Raw genomic sequence first — 19,003 nt, 5'->3', positions numbered from 1 at the left:
ACAGGCCAATATCCTGCTGTACCTGAGGGAACACTTATTTAAAACTGTGAAAATGTCAGCTTTAAAATCACGTGCTCTTGTCATAAAAAATAATTACAGAAAGGAACTTGTGACATAATTCATATGAGAAAACATTTAAAGATTATGAGTGTGCAGGTTTAAATATGCCCTGCGTAAAACCATGACAGTCTCGTTATTTATCGTTTTTAATTTTTAATTACTGATATTTTCTATATGGTATGCTCCATTATATTACATACTATATGTTTTCAAGTAATTATCCAGTCTTCAAATAGTAGGAGCTGATTAGTTTAAAAATCTATTTTTTTTATCTATTTGCCATCTAAGGCCTTGTACACAATAGACTAAGGGAGGCTGTGGCTCAGGGTTGTCCACCAAGGTTGGTAGCTCGATCGCCAGCTCTTTTCCAATCACCATTGCCGATCAGCGACATGGGATCGGGAGATGGAGGATTCCCAGACACAACACAAAAAAGAGACGTGAAAAAATCTATTTTATCTTTATTGTATAAACAAACTCTGACCGATACATTATCAAATTGGCAACAAAAAACCAACAGTACAAATCAGAGGCTGAACACAGATCAATTAAAATTAAGAGAACACAAGAAGAGTCAGAGTTCTAATCAGAAATGTACAATATGTGTGTTTTTGTAAATAACGAAGGCTTGTTTGATTTTTTTTTACATTTCAGAGCAGCTTTAAAATGAGTTAACTCATCCATGAGGACTAAGAACAGTTGTGTGGCATTAATATACATCTGCGGATAAATTCTTTACGTGGTTGTACTTAATTTCCCTTTCTCATCCTTTATTATAACTTCAAACGTATCCTCACTATCAGATGAGGATAAATCATATATATCACACTCTTTGGGGCAATTGAAAGTTCTCAGATATTCACAAACAGAAATTAATTGATATCAATGCTTAATCTTTTGTCTCAGAAACGTTAAAAACATGAGCACCACACTCACACTTGATGTTTTCAGAGCATAAGTGCAGTTACACTGCGAAGTAGGACATGAAGTGCAGTCATTTCCTCAAAGGGGTTAAAAGTAAAGTGTGCAACAATACACTAATTGCACTCGAGGGCGGCCGTCTTGGTGAAACCACCAGCACATAGTGGTAATAGTCAAGAAAAAAAATGGTGGAGTAAGGACACGTCGCCTGCATGGTCTGGTACTTTCAAGGCGATGACATTTTGGTGGGCGAAGATCATGCAATCATTTGGGACAACTCTGTCCTGTCAGAATTCATGCACGGTGCCATGCGTTAAACTGTGTTTTACATGCAAGTGTGCTGACCGAAGTATCTGATCGGAGACGCAGCAAACGTGTGACCCATTTGAGTGCAATAGCCAGGCTAAAAAAGTGCACTTCATGTTGCCACGCCTGTCAGTGTGATGCATTAGCGACGCTTTCAGATCGCGTGTTTGAGGACAATCTCCAAACACTGTCTGCAAGTGAGGAATCTGAGCTAAACTCACGTTGTTCGAACGAGGCCTTCAGAGTCATGGCTCACGTTTAAGAGAACTCAGTAGCATGACTCAGAGACACTGGTAGAAGTTTCAAACAGTTCATCTTTATTAAGGATCGGCAGGCAGAAAATGGACAAGGGGCAAACATTAGGCCAAGTCAGAAGTCAGTAGCTAGGCAGGCAGGTAAACCAGGTAAACAGGCAAAAGATGCAGGCAGAGACAAGCAAGACCAGGTGAGGAGGTGGAAGTGAGAACTATACAGAAGAATCGAGGGGCATGCAAAAGTTAGGGTTGCTGCGAGGGGTTGGGGGAGCAAGGCAGGCTCTGGAAAGACAGGAGATTTAGTAAAAGGCCGACAGGAAGTGAAAGAATGCATGAATGAACTGTGACACAGAGTGGACAGTGAATATGTGGACTGACGTCCTGATCCTCCACGGATGTAGGCAACTAATGCTGACATATAAAACTGGTGATTTAGTTTAATCACAAAGGTTTCCTTAAATTAAAATAGATTTAAACACTTTATAAAACTCTCACTTCTCTTTGTGCGTCTAAGACAGTGACACTTGAATCCTTACTGATTGTACAGAATTTATTGCTCTCTATTATTTCTTAGAAATGCTTAGCTTTGTAAATCTTAGACTTTATAATAAAACGCCGCATATAAAACATCCAAAGGTTCAGTGCTTCACACTTGCATCTCCATCTCAGATCCACCACTGCCCTTGTACTCGGTGGCAGCAGGAGTCGGCGTGTTGTCTGGGTTCAGAGGGCATTGCTCAGGCTGGTTCTCTGTGTTTTGCGTCTCGTTTTCAGGACGGCAAAGCTGCATGAGATTCTGCGGACACAGCGTAGTACAACAATCAATTCACAACAGATCCATGCATCCATTCATCCCCATCCACCCATCCATCTCCAATCTATCCATTCAGAAAGGTGAGGCATGACACAAGGAAGAAACCATTACATTTTGAGTTGACCCAAGATTTTTTTTTCCCACTTTCTTTCACATTGTCCTTCATTTCTCAGAGAAAAATGTATGGATCTTGATTTAAAAAAATGTCAAGTTCAGGGGACTGATATTTCTGAGGAAAATATCTGAAATCCATTATCAGAATCCAGATCTATTGAAATATGTGGTTTCTTGAGGGGGCTGTTGGGCCTTGACAGAGGAATGCACTCTGGTTTAATGCAGGCCTGAGGTGACTCTTTGGCTGAGAGGCCGCAAATTATTCTGCTCTTATTTCATTACTTTCTGAAATTATTGTGCAGGTTAATCATCAAGGGAAATTGCTGTAGGTTGCAGCATAACCTTTATCAAAATAAAATTGACAATCATTCTGACATTTAGACCACTATCTGTCAAACTAAAGTTTGGGGAAATGAGCCTGTATGCAACACAGCCACAAGGTTAAATGGTGCCGTAAGAAGAAAGACTGGACCACTTCTTACACCATCTTTGCATCAGCGTCAAGTTGAGTAACCTTTTCGACCTCGGAGGTATGTGCAGCTATATCTCCTTCATCAGCCAGAATGTCTGAAGGGCCTCTTGAACATTCTGTTGATTAAATTGAGCCTGTTGCACAACAGTACTTGTAACGGTTGTGCAGTAATTAAATTAGAGTCACGTTTAGATTAGGGAGTATTTTTGTTTTCTGTTTGAGTGAGTGGTAACAGGTGAATGTGTTTATGCAGTGAAGGAGTGACCTGTTAAGACAAACAATGCTGATCACTCTTAATTCCTGTGCAATGATTTTCTTCACCACCACATACAGCAGGAGATCTGCAGGTCTTGAAGTCTTTTAATGTAACAATAAAAACCTGGAATCATCTCTTGACTGCAAGTTTTTTGCACATGGTGTCAGGCTGCGAGGCGACGTTTAATTGTGATGTGTTTATTATTTATCATCATATTACTGCTATAACCAGAGTAGCTATAGAAAGCTTATTGACTCAAGATACATTTTTTACAAAAATGGTAGAGGTGACATTTATTGACTGATATTGGAATAAATAATTTTAGGTCTTGTTGCTATTGATTTCCACTAATCTGGTCCATTGATAAAAAAGTGATTAAATTGCATTCTGGTTTTGAATTTAATTGTATAAATTTTGTATTTCTATTAAAAGTATTTCATGCACTTGTTTTAATTATTGTTCTGCCAAACTACAGAAGGACGGTATACAAATCTGGTCAAAATCTATGTTACTGTGAATCATTAAATGAGGTTAAAATAGGGTTAAATATATTTTTTAATGTAATATAACCCTAAACCTAACCCCTTAACCCTAACCAAAAATATATTTTTTTAAACACTGAGCAAATTTGGTACATTATTTCTTTTGTTGTACTTTTTTGCACAGACATTTTACATATTAAAAAAAGTAGCCCCATAAAAATGTTCAGTTCCTTTTACCAATGACTCAGATCTTAAATAGCTTTTTCAGGCCTTTACAAGCTTTACAAATGAACTGACTCCTCAGTCCTGGTCTATGAGCTGTGAACACAAACTCTCACTGAGGTATAACGGACCAAACTTCCCCCCACATGAAGTGAAAGACTCTTAGTTGCTACAAAAGTGTTCATAGCTGTCATAGTTGCCAGAGGAGGTGTTAGTGCTGACCACGCAGAGTTTACAAACCTGTTTCTGACCCTTTTGAATTTATTATTGTCAAATGTAAGAAAAAACGCTAATGAAGTTGCTCAAAATATCAAAGCAACTTTACACTTACATTAACTTTATGCCTTTTGGAGATTGAGTCACCGATTACTCACTTATATATTTGGTGATGGACATTTTTGAACTGAGGCACCCAAACTTTTTCATTCTACTGTAACTAATTAATCACGTGACGAGTGTACTGTTAAATCCCAACCTGGGCACTTAGGGAAAAGCTCAGCATTTTGGGTGTGCTCCATTGTTACAGCCGTCCAGGACTCTGTCCTTTAGGCAACAAGCTAGGTCGGCTCCCATAGACTTATCCCTCCTGTGTACCCTTCTCACCATAATCTGCTCTCAGGCAAGTCAAAATTGTCACAATAATACAAATTAAAACTGTGAAACTGAAAGTACACACGTAAATTTGAAAATGAGAATTAGATCTCCATCTGCAGCTTCGAAATTGGGCTTAATCAAGGCTTGTTTAAGAAAAAAAATTCAGCTGAAATCTCAACAGATTCACGTACAAATATCTGTCACACTAATAACTGATCTCGTAGCAAGAAATTCTCAGCACATACCTGAGATATTGTTCCTTTCATCTGAGTAAGTTTGAAGATGATCCACAGTGGAATCAGGAGAACGCAGAAAAGTCCAAGACACCAGCCAAGGGCGTAGGCCCAGGTCGGGTAGGTGTAGGTCTTGTTGAACTTGAGAGGTTTGTACTTCACCAAAGAAAAGATGAAGGTGCCCTGAGAGCACATAACACAAAAAAAGCTTTTTCCATAAAGTTTTACTGAACAGATTTTAAAGTGTTAGACCTGATTCATAATTCCATTGTTCAGATTGAAAGTAAAACCCGAACACAGGTGAAACACATGAGGAACAGAGGCAGACAATCACAAGGGCAGGAAATAAAGCTTCTTTACACATTGAAGATCATTACAAAATAAAACAGGAAACGGAGAACTCAGGAGAATAAAAACACTGAACACAAACCTAAACACAACAAACCAAAAGAGGGGCATGACACATTCCTCTTGTAAATTATTGTAAGAACCAGGTCTGTTTGGTCTTGCACATTCATTCCCCTTTTAGCAGCCATTTTACCAATTTGGCTTAGAGGTTATTGAAAGGGGCATCTTCCCCCAGCACAGTCAATGTGAAGATGAAAGGTTGACTTATGTGCAAATCCTCTGTGCTTTCTGATATATACACAAACAGGTGAAAGACACCCTACCAAACTCCATAGACAGGACGCTGCACAATTTCAAACCAGGCGACCTGATGGCAGTGAGAGACTTGAGGAAAAACTGGAGAGCACTTCGATGGAACGCGCCCTACCGAGGGCTCCTCACGACAGAGACGGCAGTGAAGGTCGCAGGACAACCTGGATACATGCAAGCCATTGCAGGAAGGTTCCTGAGCCAGGAGAGGATTCTTCAGAACAGAGCATGCATTGATGTCAGTGAGTGAGCCTTACGCCTTCAACAACTTGGTGCTCGCGAGGAAAGAGGGGTGTGAAAGCCTCTCGGGCTACACGCCTCTAAACTCACGAAGATGCAGCCCACTGGTTTGGGGGTTGGCAAGGGTGACACTGCTGATAAACAAAGGTGCTGACAATACTAGATTTATCAGTTTGTTTCATTTGGCAAGAAGAACAAAAAGAAGAATGTGGTCCATGTGGTTTCTGTGGTCCATGTGGTTTCTGGATTATAATATAAGACATGGGAAGCCACATGGTTTTCTCTCTACATCTCCTCCCTGTAGATAACATGTATCTCTATCTGGGGCTGGGAATGAGGAGCAGAGAGGAGAAGAACAGTTGACTGCAAGGCAGGATGGATAAGTAAGAGCAGGTGTGGGTGTGAAGGGAAACTGGAGACCGACAGGGGAGTGGAGGGAAAAGGAAAACATCTGCTGGGTGGATGGAGAACAACAGGTCTGAAGAGATGAGCAGAGGAACTGAAGACATGAGGCCGAGGGGAACAGGAGCACGGAAGACACTAGCAACACTATTAGACTCACAAGAAACACTGTCTTTTTCATCTTATGACCAAATTTCACTCACCAGACAAACACCAGGGGTAACGTAGAGCCAGCAATACTTCATCAGTGGCCATGGACGATAACCAATCATGTCTTCAATGTTGTCATAGAGACGGTCTGCGCCTGTTTATTGTGAGGAAAGTGAGGAGTCTGTTTTAGTTTCATATTTCTAGAAATAAAAAAGGTGCTCTGTGCAGTCACCCAGAATACAGAAACTATTTCAAAACACCAATTAAAAAGGTTTCAATGATCAAAAGCTGAGAAACTGTTACATTTTACAATATGTACTTCGTAGTATCGACTTGTACGTTGATCCTGGAATCTGTTGGAGCCACTGTTGGGTCGGAGCCCCCAGTGCTCCTATTACCACTGGGATCCTATTAGTCTTGACTTTCCACATTTCTTCCAGCTATTCTTTCAACCCTTTGTACTTCTCAATCTTTTCATGTTCCTTCTTTCTGATATTCTACTGTTAATGCTTCAATATAGTATATATATAAATATATAAATAAATATATGTACATTAATTAATGTGTAACAAATACCAATGATGATTTTGGAGATTCGACTCATTCATAATTATGACATATGCACACCAAAAAAGCTAAAGGAAAATTGAGTGGCATTAAGGAAGAGTTAGATCTGTTGTGTGGGCTTGTGTTACATAAGTTTAACTTAATCTTACTTGACTAAGGATAATACTAATACAACTATATAAATGTTATCAGCCTGAGGCCACACCCCAGGGAGGAAGCAGGCTTATTTTATTCCCTCCTGACCAGAGGGGGGCAGCGTGAATGATGTGTTTTTATAAAGGGAAAGTGTGGAAATTCCTGTAGATCTTTTGTTTTCATTCACATTCAGACACCGAGAGCTAAAGAGAACACACTTTTCTCAAGAGGATCTGATGTCCATCAGGCCTAAACAAGCTTAAACAGGAGTGATGGAACAAACAAAGCCGGATATAAAATAAAACATTGGAAATTAAGCGAAGACAAAGTGCTACACGAGTGGGAAGAAGTAAATGTCATGTTGAAAACCCAGACTTTTGTGTTGGTTCAAAGTGTTGCTGTAGCTTTTTCAATCAAAAGGTTCAAAAATATTTGCATCAGCTCATTCTTTACAGAAAACTTGGTTTAAAAATAAGAGAAAAAAGCTCCACTGCCTTTGGGCCTGTTGATATTCACAAATGAAGTGAACCTTTGTCACCTCTTCACTTCCAATCTTTATGTAGGTGAGAGGGGAAATAAATCATGGGCTGTTTCTTACCCTTCCTGTGGTGAAGAGAATGCACACCATGGCTAAATGTGGGGTTCAACTTTGGTTAACACAGACCCTGCATTCCAGTTTACAGTATATGGCCGAGCCCTTATAGAGGGGCTGAAGTTTCACGACGACGGGTTCTACGACTTTCTGGATATGTTGTGATAATTTGAAGTCCTGCTGGGAATACTGGCTCTGCATCTGAGGGGGCAGAGCACCATGCCGGGATGTGCAAGTGTGCAAGACACATAAAGAAACTACTACAGAGACGCAAAACGACCATAAGGAGACACGAAATGACGATGGAGTGGTCAGACACAATCATAGATGACTTGTCTGTGTGTGTCTTTTTCTGAGTTGGTGTCCTGCTCCTGTGATGGGGGCTTTTATCTGTCAGTACCCAGGGACCTGTTATGTCATTAGTTTGGAAAGTCAGGTCGAGTGGGAATGCAGCAGAGGGTGCTATCCAGAGAAGACCAGTTTATGCTTTACATGTTGTGTCAGCTCACAACAGAAGAAAATTGTTCTGATGTTTCAGATTTGCTGGAACAAACTGATACACACCAATTGAACGCTTCATCTTGTGGATCTGTGCTCACAAAGCGTGCTGTTCAATAAGGTATCACATTTACTTCAGTCCAAAAACTGATAAAAGGCTTTCAAATAATTTGTCCCAAGGAATATGTACCACTTCAGCTATTAAGTGAAAAAGCTTCAGCAAATACTTATCTAATTTAACCCTAAACGAACCATTTACAACCTTGTGTTTTGCATGCTTCATGATGGAAGCAAGGGGCAACTGTGGCTTGGGAGATAGAGCGGGTCGACCACTAATGAGAGGGCCGGCAGTTCGATCCTATTCTCCATCATTCCACGTAAGGCACTGAACCCCAAAACCCCCAAAACTGCTGTACCGGCAAAGTGTGAGTGATGCACATACATGCACTGTATGAATGTGAATGGCAAAACTGTACTGTAAAGCACTTTGAACTGGAAATGTGTTGTATAAATACATTTACATAGGAAAACCTTAATGTTAATTTATAAATACATTTATACAGGATAACTTAGTGACTAACCGTATATCCATCCAATCGCTATCGACTGACACACTGACAGGAGGAGAAGATTGTTGCCACTGCAAACATAATGGTCGAAGAGTTGAAGGAAATACAAGCCCCCCTGCAGTCAGAGAAAGGGTTGGTGTTTACTGTACATTGACACAAACAAAAAAACACACACATATTTCTTTGTAAAATGTCTTTTTAGAGTTCTGTATTTTTCCTTGGAAAGTTTACCAGTCTGCTTTTATTCCCAGTGAACTGGCCAAATAACACTAAACGTCCTTGCAGAGAACAATGAGAGCTTTCACCTCTGTCACAAGGAGGAGGCCGAGAAAGAAGCACACAGTGCAGAGACACAGGAGCAGCAACTCCCGACGATAAGCTCTTCGAAACACTGTGGGAAACATGTCCGTCACTGATGTCATCAGGCACTCCAGACTCACAAACTGCCAGAGACACAGAGCAATGACAAAACTTTAGTTAAAAAAGAAAAAACATAATTGACTTAAGTTTGCGGGAAAAAAATGTTTAAATCTCACCTGTGTATCTGCTCCCAGCAAGATGACCATGACAAAGAAGCATATAGACCATAACTGAGGAAAAGGCATCATGGCAACTGCACGTGGATAAGCAATAAATGCCAACCCAGGTCCTGTATTGACACATATTGTTCATACTTTATGACACTTGTACATTTACATTCAAATAATATTTATTATACAATATATATACGACAATAATCCATATTTTTATACTAAGTGGGTCAAAACAATGATAAACTGAGCCTATAGCTAAAGCTTCAAGTGTTTAAGTATCTGCAACAGCTTCACAGTTTTGGTTTGTACACTACTTTTAATAGCTGTGTTTTGGGATCAAGGCAGACAACAGCAAACATTTCAAAAAGTATAACATATTTTTACTGTAACTGGTGAACATTGTGGAGCGTTTTAAGAGCTAGAGACCAATCACAAAGATAGTTAAAAGAGAGTGAATATCTTCTGGAGGTGAGCAGGTGATTTCATGTAAACATTGGGTTCTTAACCTGTTTTCAGTTGTCCTATACGTCGCCTGAAAATCCATTATTTCAGGAAATGATTCACTCTAGTGTTTGATTCAACCTAACATAAAACACACTGAATGAGTGAAATTCCAAAGTTAATGCAGATGGAAATAATGAGTTAGTATTCACCCAATATGCAGCATAAATGTGCTCAATTATAAATATGTACTAATTACCAACAGGATCAATAACGTACGGCAGTTCGAAAGCCATGAAGAATAATTCATTTTTCAGTCTTACTGGGAATCAGAAGGGGGATCTGAGGAAGTGATCCCTTAGTGTATTGTATCATTGTAACACAAGGTGTGTGATGGTGTTTTTACCAGAGGCAGCGACTTCAGATATGGGCACTCCTTGTTCATGCGACATGAATCCCAAAACGGAAAAGATTGCAAACCCTGCCACAAAACTGGACAGGCCGTTCACCAGACAGAGAACAAATGTATCTCTGAGGAAACAAAGAGACAAAAACCATGTGTCTTTCATTTATTTCATCTTTCTGAGGATGTAGATTGAACTTTATCGACTCTTTTAACTCATGTCTAAGTGTCAGTGTGAAGGATTTAGGGCAGAAACTAAATATGATATTCAGTATGAGGTTTTTATCAGTGTCTAATCAGCACATGTAACACTGGGACATTATGAAGAAAAAATGTATTAAACCCAATAACATATCAATCAACAATAACAAGAATTTTTGTTGTGGCTCTCATCAAGTCATAATGTGTTTGTGTTGGACACAAAAAGAAAAAATCGAATTTTCTATAAATTGCTAGATTATCAAGCCAAGCCAAGGTGTTTTTTTTAAAGAATGAACTCAAACACTATATAAAAGAACAGACAGCACTTACTTGTAACAGTTATTGTTAAACTGGTTGTAACTACCCAGAGCGGTCAAACTCCCCTGACATATGCCAAAAGAGAATAGAACTTGTGCACCTGCATCCATCCAAACCTGAACACATACCAAAACATGGAATTAGTAGAAGCCTTATAAACATATGTGTTTTCTTTACATCTGGGCGTCTGACTGAGGAAGCAGCTCGTCTCTGTATTTATGTTGAAGAGCTGACTTTGTACTTACTTGAGGGTCCACCAACCTTGTAGGGTCAGGATACAGGTAGAAAGCTATGCCGTCTATGGCTCCTGGTAAAGTGAGTCCTCGAGCCAACAGAACCACCAACATCACGTATGGGAAAGTGGCTGTAAAGTAAACTACCTGTCAATACGAGACAAAGGCAGGTTTAGGCTTTTAGTGCAGAACGGCTTGCGGAGTTACACACAAAACACAAAGTAAAGATCGATGAGAGAACTTCCAGAAACTGCAGCTGCTTCAGAGGAATATTTAATATGAAAAAACCTAGACCTACCTTTCATTCTTGTTTTGAGGCATCTGCATTTGTTTGTTTTTCTCAATGCTTTATTTATTTTCCCTTGAGTTTTTTTTTTTTTGGCTCCACTGGGTGTAATCTCCCACCACTAGAGGAAATCTACAAGGCCAGACTATAAAATAATTGCTTTTTGGTTTTAAAGGAACCTCCCATCCAGCTAACTGCCTTTTTAATTTCCTCCACTCTCACAATAAAACTGAAAAATGTTAAGACAGATACCATAGTAGTTTATTAACAAAAGGCAGTCAAGCAGCTTGTCTTTTATTACTATGCACTATGCAGTCTTACAATTTCTGTAGGGCTGTATGTGAGAGCACAACAAGTTTGAGTCAGTTGCTCTAACTAACCTATTAAACCTATTAAAAAGGCGTTCGTTGATAACATTTCTGACAATTTGCTATAAACAAAATATTGTGTTACTTATTTTTAACGTTTTGTTTTATTTGCTTTAAATTGAGGCGAGTGTAGTATTTATCATTCTATTCTTTTAAGTGCTCATATTTTTACTCATGTGTTACATACTCTATGATGTAATTTGATGTCTTTTTTGTTTGAGCTTGCCAAGACAAATTTCTGGCGCCATGACCAAGTCCTTAAGGCCGAGGCAGACACCATCTGCAGCGGGATTAGCCACTGAAAGAGCCACCGCCCAGTGAAGAGGACCATTGCTTTCATCAGGGCTGGGGAGAAGCCAACATCCACTGCCAGGGCCACCTCCTCAGGCTTGCTAGCAATGCCACAAGAATGGGAGCTGAAAGTTGAACTGGGCAAACAACTGAAGTTCCCAGAAGCTGTTGCCACAATAGCGTTAAGCCCAGACATGGTGCTGATCTCCAAGCCTCCAAGCAGGCCATTCTCCTAGAACACACTGTTCCCTGGGACCATATTGAGGAGGCCAACCAGAAGAAGAAGGCAAAGTATGTGGAGCTAGTCGCAGAATGCCGAAGCAACATTAGGCGAGTGAAGCGCGAGCCCATTCAGGTGGGATTCAGAGGGTTTGCAGGCCAGTCCCTCTGCAGGGCCTACAACATGCTGGCCATCAGAGGGGCCACTAGGCGAAGGGCCTTAGAGACCTTGGGTAGGGAAGCGTTACCTGGGCACAAGCCGGGGCTTGATAAACCCCGGATTGGTCGCCTGGGTGAGGGTGTCTGATTGCTGAAAGACCCCCAAAAAAACAATGACCCAAGATAACATCACTGACGTTGAATATTTTCAGATCCATAGTTTTCTCTGACTGTAAACGTTGCATCTTTAATTTTACACCTGTTTATCATTCACAACTGTCAATCTGTCCCTTTACGCTTTGAGAAATTAATTGGTGGGCAGAAGAGCTCACTGCTCATTTGAATGGAGGCTGGACATATTTAGATTTGGAAACTGATTACCACATAATTTCCATAGGAAAATCCATGCTATAATTTGTATAAGAGAACACAGAACACACACATCCTGTATAGGAAGAGGTGCTGCTGCAGTTTCATGGGTTAGATCAGAAACTCAATCCACAAACTTAAGAGTCATCTTCTGAAGGAATCACTCGTCACTCTACCTTTCCAGTGGATCTCACTCCTTTCCAAACACAGAAGTAGCACAGGATCCACGCCAGCAGGAGACACAGGGCCAACTCCCACCTCAGGCTCCCAACCTCCTCAATCCCTTGAGATATACCCAGTACTCGTCTCCTGAAAACAAACACATACGGCCAAAAGTATTATCCTGCAACATTACTGCTGATAGTGAGGAAATAAATCCTGGAAAGTTCATTCAATGCTACCAATGTTTAAGAAGGATATTGTGATAGTGAAGAAATGATTGATTAGTGTGAGCACATGGTGTTAGAGATAAAAAAAAATGTCTTCCTCGCAGAAGTAAAGCTTTCGTGACAGGGGATGGGTGAGACATTTCTATCATTTAAAAACTACCACCCTGCTTACTAACATTAGTGATGCTGTGCAAATATTCTGCATCGGCCCTCATTTCTAACTTCATCGTCTGTTTCATTTGATCATAGATGGCTATTGCATATTCCTGTCATTTTGAGCCTGTTTCTTAACCAGTATCACTTCATTAAAGTGACCTTCATGAAACGTGGACCAGTGGTTGATGGTGTACTGAATGTGTTGCATGTTGCAGTACCTGCCAAATTGTTCTGTATCTATCTGCAAAATACTTTATGAGAAGAACCCGTTGACCGGGTGGTGCAGCAGACGCACGCAGGAGATAACATATAAATGTTGCTGCAGAGATCATGTGTTTTCGTCAAAAGTTCATTGACACTGGCCAAAGCTCTTATCACCACCAACTCTCTTGACATCTTGGTAAGTGTCGTGGCTGCTTTTTCAACCAGAGATGAAGGTTTGGTTTGAGGTGAAACTTCATGATCGACAGCTGAGACTGTATCGCAATTGGTTGAGCGCATATATCGATCCCCTGAATGCTACTACCTTCCTTTGTACCCATAATATGTTAGCTTCGTTTCTGGGTAGCGGAATGAAGTGGAGACGTGTCGACACTAATGACAACATGCCTGGGCCGATAATGGTGATAATGAAACAGTGATGGTGAAACATGCCGATATTAAACCGCTAATATGTTTACCATGCCAGAGAAAAAGTCAGAGGATGACCAAAATCAGGGAGATTCATTGCCTGATCACCATGAATATTTGTACAAACTTTGGTGCTAAATTCAGATGTTTAGATATTTCACTTCACAGACATAAAAACTATAAATCATCAAAGTTTGATGGATTCATCCTCTGTGGACCACGAATGTCTGTACAGAATTTCCTGGTAAACGATTTCAAAGCTGTTATTGTGCTTCAGTTTGGACGACCCTAACCCTAGTTGACCGACTGCGTTGCTTCTAATGTGCACGTAGCCTACATTGGAGTCTACTGAGAAACACTCAGTTGTGTTGGGCTAAACAACATGGACATGCAGCTCACCAGTGACCAACAAAGTAAGTTCTGGATTTGGTTGGACTGACCTTTCTACGTTCTCTCATTAAAAAGGGGCTTTAAGTCACTCTCGTTTCAGAAAGCAGAAAGACAGAGAAAGAGACAAACAACAGGAGGCCAGTCCACCTTCGGTGTCAGAGCCAGTGGAAAACCTGAGATCGGCTACAGAAGAGGAAAGGTGTGAGCCGCACTTACTCCCAGAATTCTGTTGCAGGTGTTGTTGCATTTGCTGTCCAGTTGGAGGAAACATTTGTTTTATCAAATTCAACACAAGACTCTGAGAAAAAAAAAAAACATGCAATATTTTATTTAAACAAAGTTTAGAGTAAACAAATACCTGATTAGAAAGACAATTATGGTTCTGTATGATTAATAAAATAATAATGGAAGGATGCGTTAAGTGTCAGGGATGAACCCATTAAACTTTGTCTAGCCCCTGGAAAAGGGGGCGGATCCTGGAATTGTTTTTCCCCTTTCTTTAACTTTGTGAAATACAGCCTTTTGACGCTTTCATTGATTTTTCAGAGAATAAAAATGAGTTATAACCTAAAAGATAAAATCATTTTTTCAAATTTGAGTTGTGGAAGTTTTGTTTTTGAAATTCACTGATATCTATGAGTGTGTGAAATTTGGCACAGCTTTATTGAGTATAAGGGACTGATTGGCCTTGGCGGAGGTTTACGTTCTCCTGCCTGCCATTCTACTCTAACCCTAACCCTACTATTATAATGAAGACATGAAGTAAAGACATATGTGATATGGAACACATATACATGGATGTCTTTCATGCACATGGTTCATTTCCTGGTCTGTCTCCTTGTCTACCTGTGTTCCAGGTGTTTCTGCAGCTGGCCCATGGAATTTCGGCACTGAAAGATGAGAAGAGGTAGAAAAAGGCCCAAGCCTGGATGACGATGTAAGACACGGCAGCGTATGCAATCACCACCTGGGTAGCGTACCCGATCCCTGAGGAAACAGGACGACACAACATTAATTAGTTATGAAGATGGGTACTATTCATAAAAATCAGTGTTCTTTTGGCATTTCAATTACGTCATAGTTTGTTGTTCCGTGTCGCTGCTCAATTCACATCATGAGAGCAGCGGGCATTGCCAAGAGCCACGATTTATGTGCGGTTAGCGACAAAGGGATGCCAGCTGTTCTGAGGCATGGGAACTGCCTCGGGACAGACACGCATGCTCCCAGTATGGCACAAAGCTTTAAGGTTTAAACAAAAACTGAAGTTGATGAGTTTCTTCTTCGTGTCCAAGGTTGATGTTTCCTGAGTGACACGATTAGGTCCTGTGCAGTTCCCTTAAAATGTAGGCTCCGATTGCTTGATTAATCATATATCTCTGTGCCACAGACGTCTACTGTTGTGCATGTGCTATTAAAAACACGTCGGTTCATTGTGAATTATATGTTCTACTATTTTTTTAAGTGGAATTACATAATCTTACCCACTGCTGTCCCAGTAAATAGCATACCAATACTTATCTGTGGTGAACAAGATCGGATTTAACGGAATGAAAGGATAACAAATCAGGATCTTACCAAGTACTTGTTGCTAATTTAACTTGTGGATATGGATTCTACTATTTCATGGTATATATACTGCTAAGCTCTTAAGGGAAGACGGAGAGAGGACGTCTGCATCACTTCATTAATTTTAAGTGGTTTAATTTGAAAAATTACCAAAATGAAAAAACAGGCAAACAACATATTTTACTAAGTAAATGTGCGCTGGGCTACTTAAAATAACCAAGAGGTCCATCTGTTCTTTTACTTTGCAACAAAGTGTATTGTCAACGATACCGTTGTCCTCTCAAGCTGCGTCTCAGCTGGACACTTATTTATGACCTTGACAATTTAGAATTTAAAGGGTCAGGCTCAGAAGAAATCTATGTTTGAGCAGTGTTACAGCTCCTCAGGGGTAGACATGGCTGTCAAATTCATTCCAGGTAAAAATAATAAATACTCAACAAGATAAAACCCAAGGTGTCAATCACTGCACACACATACAGTTGATAAACTGTTCTGACAGCAAAATACACAATTACTTTAGTCTGTTTTACAGCAGGTAAAATAAGTTTGATGTATATGTGAAAGTCTCCCCTTGTGTCATGGGTTTCCAGGATAAAAACAGGGAATGTTGGCTGTCATCAGAAGCATTGATACTTGCTCCCTTTAACTTCTCCATCATTACAATGTCTGTTTAGATATATGTTTAATTTCCACCTCTGCACTTTTATCTGTGGTAAATTTACCCCGATAAATACAGTTAAACAAAAACAAAGCCCTGACCATCTCTAATTTATTTGTGACATGAACCACAAATCCAAAAAATATTTCAGCACACAACTTGATTAGTATATCATTTAAATTCAAATCTTAGAATTAAAAAAAAAAACCTTGTAGGAAAATAAATGGTGTCCTAATAATTTCACAAATGAACAATAGATGGTGTGGATTTCCCCACAGGTGGGTGATAAACAACAGAAGACACGATTGTCAGGACTGATCAGAAGTGAAGTACAGCTTCCTCTTTGTTCTCGAGTCAACCAACCAATAAATCTGTTAACGTTCAGGTGCGGAGGGTCATTGCTGTCTCATTAATATACATCGTAAGTTAGATATACGCCTTAACGCAAGAGCATTATCAAAAAATACAACCAATAAAGTCAAAGTCTAATCAGGTCAGGTTAATATTGCAGTACGCCCATCTAGTGACAGAAATAAATATCTACATTAACATGTCATTTCTCTTCTGTACTGAGTCCATCCTCCCTTGACAATCTTAGAACTGTCTGAAATGAATGTGTCCGGTGCAGTTTGGTGCATTGGCTTTGGAGTTTACGTGATAAAAAGCAGAAATAATATGTGTCTCTGAGAAATGCTTCTTCATGCTTACTCATACTTACTCATACTTACTCATGTACTGACTGACATTACTTGTTTCCTATAAATGATTACAATACACTAGACTTTTGTCATAATATATTATGTTATATTGAGTTATATGGGATACAAGCATATGATCGACAAATACACTGATCTCCTCGGTTGCATCATACACTTCTGTTCGAAACACTGACCTTCAAACAAGGGGCAGAAGTGCCTCCAGCAGGTGATGCAGCCCTGAGACGTGAACTGTCCCATGGCCGTCTCCAGGAGGAACATAGGGATACCACAGGTGAGCAGAAACAAGACATATGGAACAAGAAATGCACCTAAGAGAACAACGACAATGTAGAAATGCTTTAATAAATATAGAAATGAAAAAAATGAATGGATACATGTAGAAGTAAATTGATGTTTTTTTTAAATGAATAAATCAATGTATGTAGGAATAATAAATATATGTAGAAATTAATATATAAATCGATACATTTTTAAATGAAATTAATGGAGACTTTAAGAAAAAATTCAAAATATATATACATCTATAAATAAACGTGGAAACACAGAAATAGCCTTTGTCATTGCATCTGTATTGATTTAATAGTTTCTTTATACTTGTGGCATTTTATTGTCACAGTTTAATGAGTCGTTATCTTATTTCAAAAAAATACTTTTTAGCCCCGGGTCCTTAATTGAAGCAGCGATGGTTTTTGTTTAAAAACCAAAGAAGATCCTGTCCTGTAGTAGAGAGACTGTGGCCTGGAAAATCGTGACTGTGATGTCATGCTGCAGAGTTCAAGGAGCCACAGTCTGTGGGTTTTTTTGTGTAAACAACATTTTGGCCTCCAGTTGTTGGACAAGCAAAGTAACTGTGCCTTTAATAAGTCACAATCGTGCTCTGTTTATGCCTCAAGGTTATTTTCCCACATTTGTCGACATCACAATCATAATGAGTTTGCATGGCTTGGCGCACGCACGCACACACCCCCCTTCCCTCTTCCCTCTTCCCTCTCTCCCCCCCCCCCCCCCCACACACACGATAAAAAGCATATGTGTGTGTACTGTTTGTGCAGTGGACATCCGGCTCACCTCCTCCGTTCTTGTAACACAGATAGGGGAACCTCCAGAGGTTTCCCAGTCCGACCAGGGTCCCTGCCACCGCCAGCATGAACTCCAGCTTGTTCGCCCATTGGCCGCGGTCCAGCAGCTGATTCTTCTTAGCCAGCCTGTTATCTGGAGCGGGCACCTCCAGGCTATTTCCTTTGAGAAAATCCCTGGGCATATTCAGACACAGAGGCACATTCATTCATATAGGAGAGAGAGAGAGAGAGAGATAAGACCCCAACAGGATGAAGGCAAAGCTGAAGGGTCCCGTCAGCCTCCTCCACACTCCGTCACCCACCGACACAAGACTGGTTATGTTGATAAAGCTATTCAAATCATTTCATTGCGCGTTTCAGGCACGAGGCGCTGCGGGAAGTGGAAAGTTTCCTCTGTGCCGAGTTCTTTTAAGGCGCATTCCTCAATTAAAGTGATGCATTTTGCAGCTCAGGGCAAAAACAAACGCATAGACCCCCCCCTCCCAAAGAAAAATAAAGAAACAACCGGTACTCACCCCTCCATTACAAAGCCCCCCCTCTCCCAAGGGTTGGTTCTGTCAGCAGCGGAGTGATCAGTATTCCTCTCAGCTTGTTTCACAGTACAAACATGTCATGAGCAGAGCCAGAGCACAGGGGCAAAACGAAGAAAAGCAGCTTTGGCTCCTCTTTGGTCCTGATTATCGTAGGGCTGCTCTGAGCACCATGCTGCCTCACAGGGATATACAAAAAAAAACAACTACAAAAAAAAAACATTTGGCTCTGACAAAGGTCTAAGATTTGCACAGCCACTTCCCTCTTGTATTTTTCCACTGAGACAGGAATAGCGTGGGTCTTGAGATTAGCACAGTTGCTAACAACTAAACCAAATCAGCTGAGCAGCCTGGGCTCCGTCGGGTGGGTGGAAACAAGCTTCGGGTTTTCTGCCAATTGGGAATTTGTAGCTTTGGATCATGGATCATGTTGAAACAACATAAACAATAATAGCAGTGTGCAGACAGTCATCTGCTGTGGATAACAGCACATTGGGATCTGGATTCCTGTTCTATTCCCCTTCATT

At 40.3% G+C, this 19,003-nt stretch overlaps 1 protein-coding gene across 3 annotated transcripts; it reads right to left on the bottom strand.

The window, feature by feature from the left end:
* Positions 1-1,583: 1,583 nt before the first annotated feature.
* LOC133967677 (sodium- and chloride-dependent GABA transporter 2-like) lies at positions 1,584-18,796 on the bottom strand. 3 transcript variants are annotated; one of them, XM_062403288.1, is made up of 15 exons: positions 18,462-18,796; positions 17,936-18,120; positions 17,041-17,175; positions 14,771-14,911; positions 14,141-14,222; positions 12,536-12,668; positions 10,680-10,814; positions 10,447-10,550; positions 9,919-10,043; positions 9,075-9,187; positions 8,844-8,981; positions 8,551-8,653; positions 6,231-6,331; positions 4,741-4,911; positions 1,584-2,337 (listed from the first exon to the last, which is right to left on the bottom strand). In XM_062403288.1, exons 1-15 carry the CDS (start codon positions 18,467-18,469, stop codon positions 2,188-2,190), a joined length of 1,824 nt encoding a protein of 607 aa, XP_062259272.1. In that variant the 5' UTR covers positions 18,470-18,796; the 3' UTR covers positions 1,584-2,187. The 3 variants fall into 3 exon arrangements, with proteins under 3 accessions (XP_062259272.1, XP_062259280.1, XP_062259263.1); XM_062403296.1 differs by having other exon boundaries at positions 17,936-18,106; positions 18,462-18,793; XM_062403279.1 differs by lacking the exon at positions 18,462-18,796 and having other exon boundaries at positions 17,936-18,403.
* Between the last annotated feature and the right edge of the window lie 207 nt (positions 18,797-19,003).

Source organism: Platichthys flesus, chromosome 2, assembly GCF_949316205.1.
Source record: "Platichthys flesus chromosome 2, fPlaFle2.1, whole genome shotgun sequence".
Classification (NCBI taxonomy): Eukaryota; Metazoa; Chordata; class Actinopteri; order Pleuronectiformes; family Pleuronectidae; genus Platichthys; species Platichthys flesus.
This window is presented reverse-complemented; position numbering and strand designations above follow the sequence as displayed.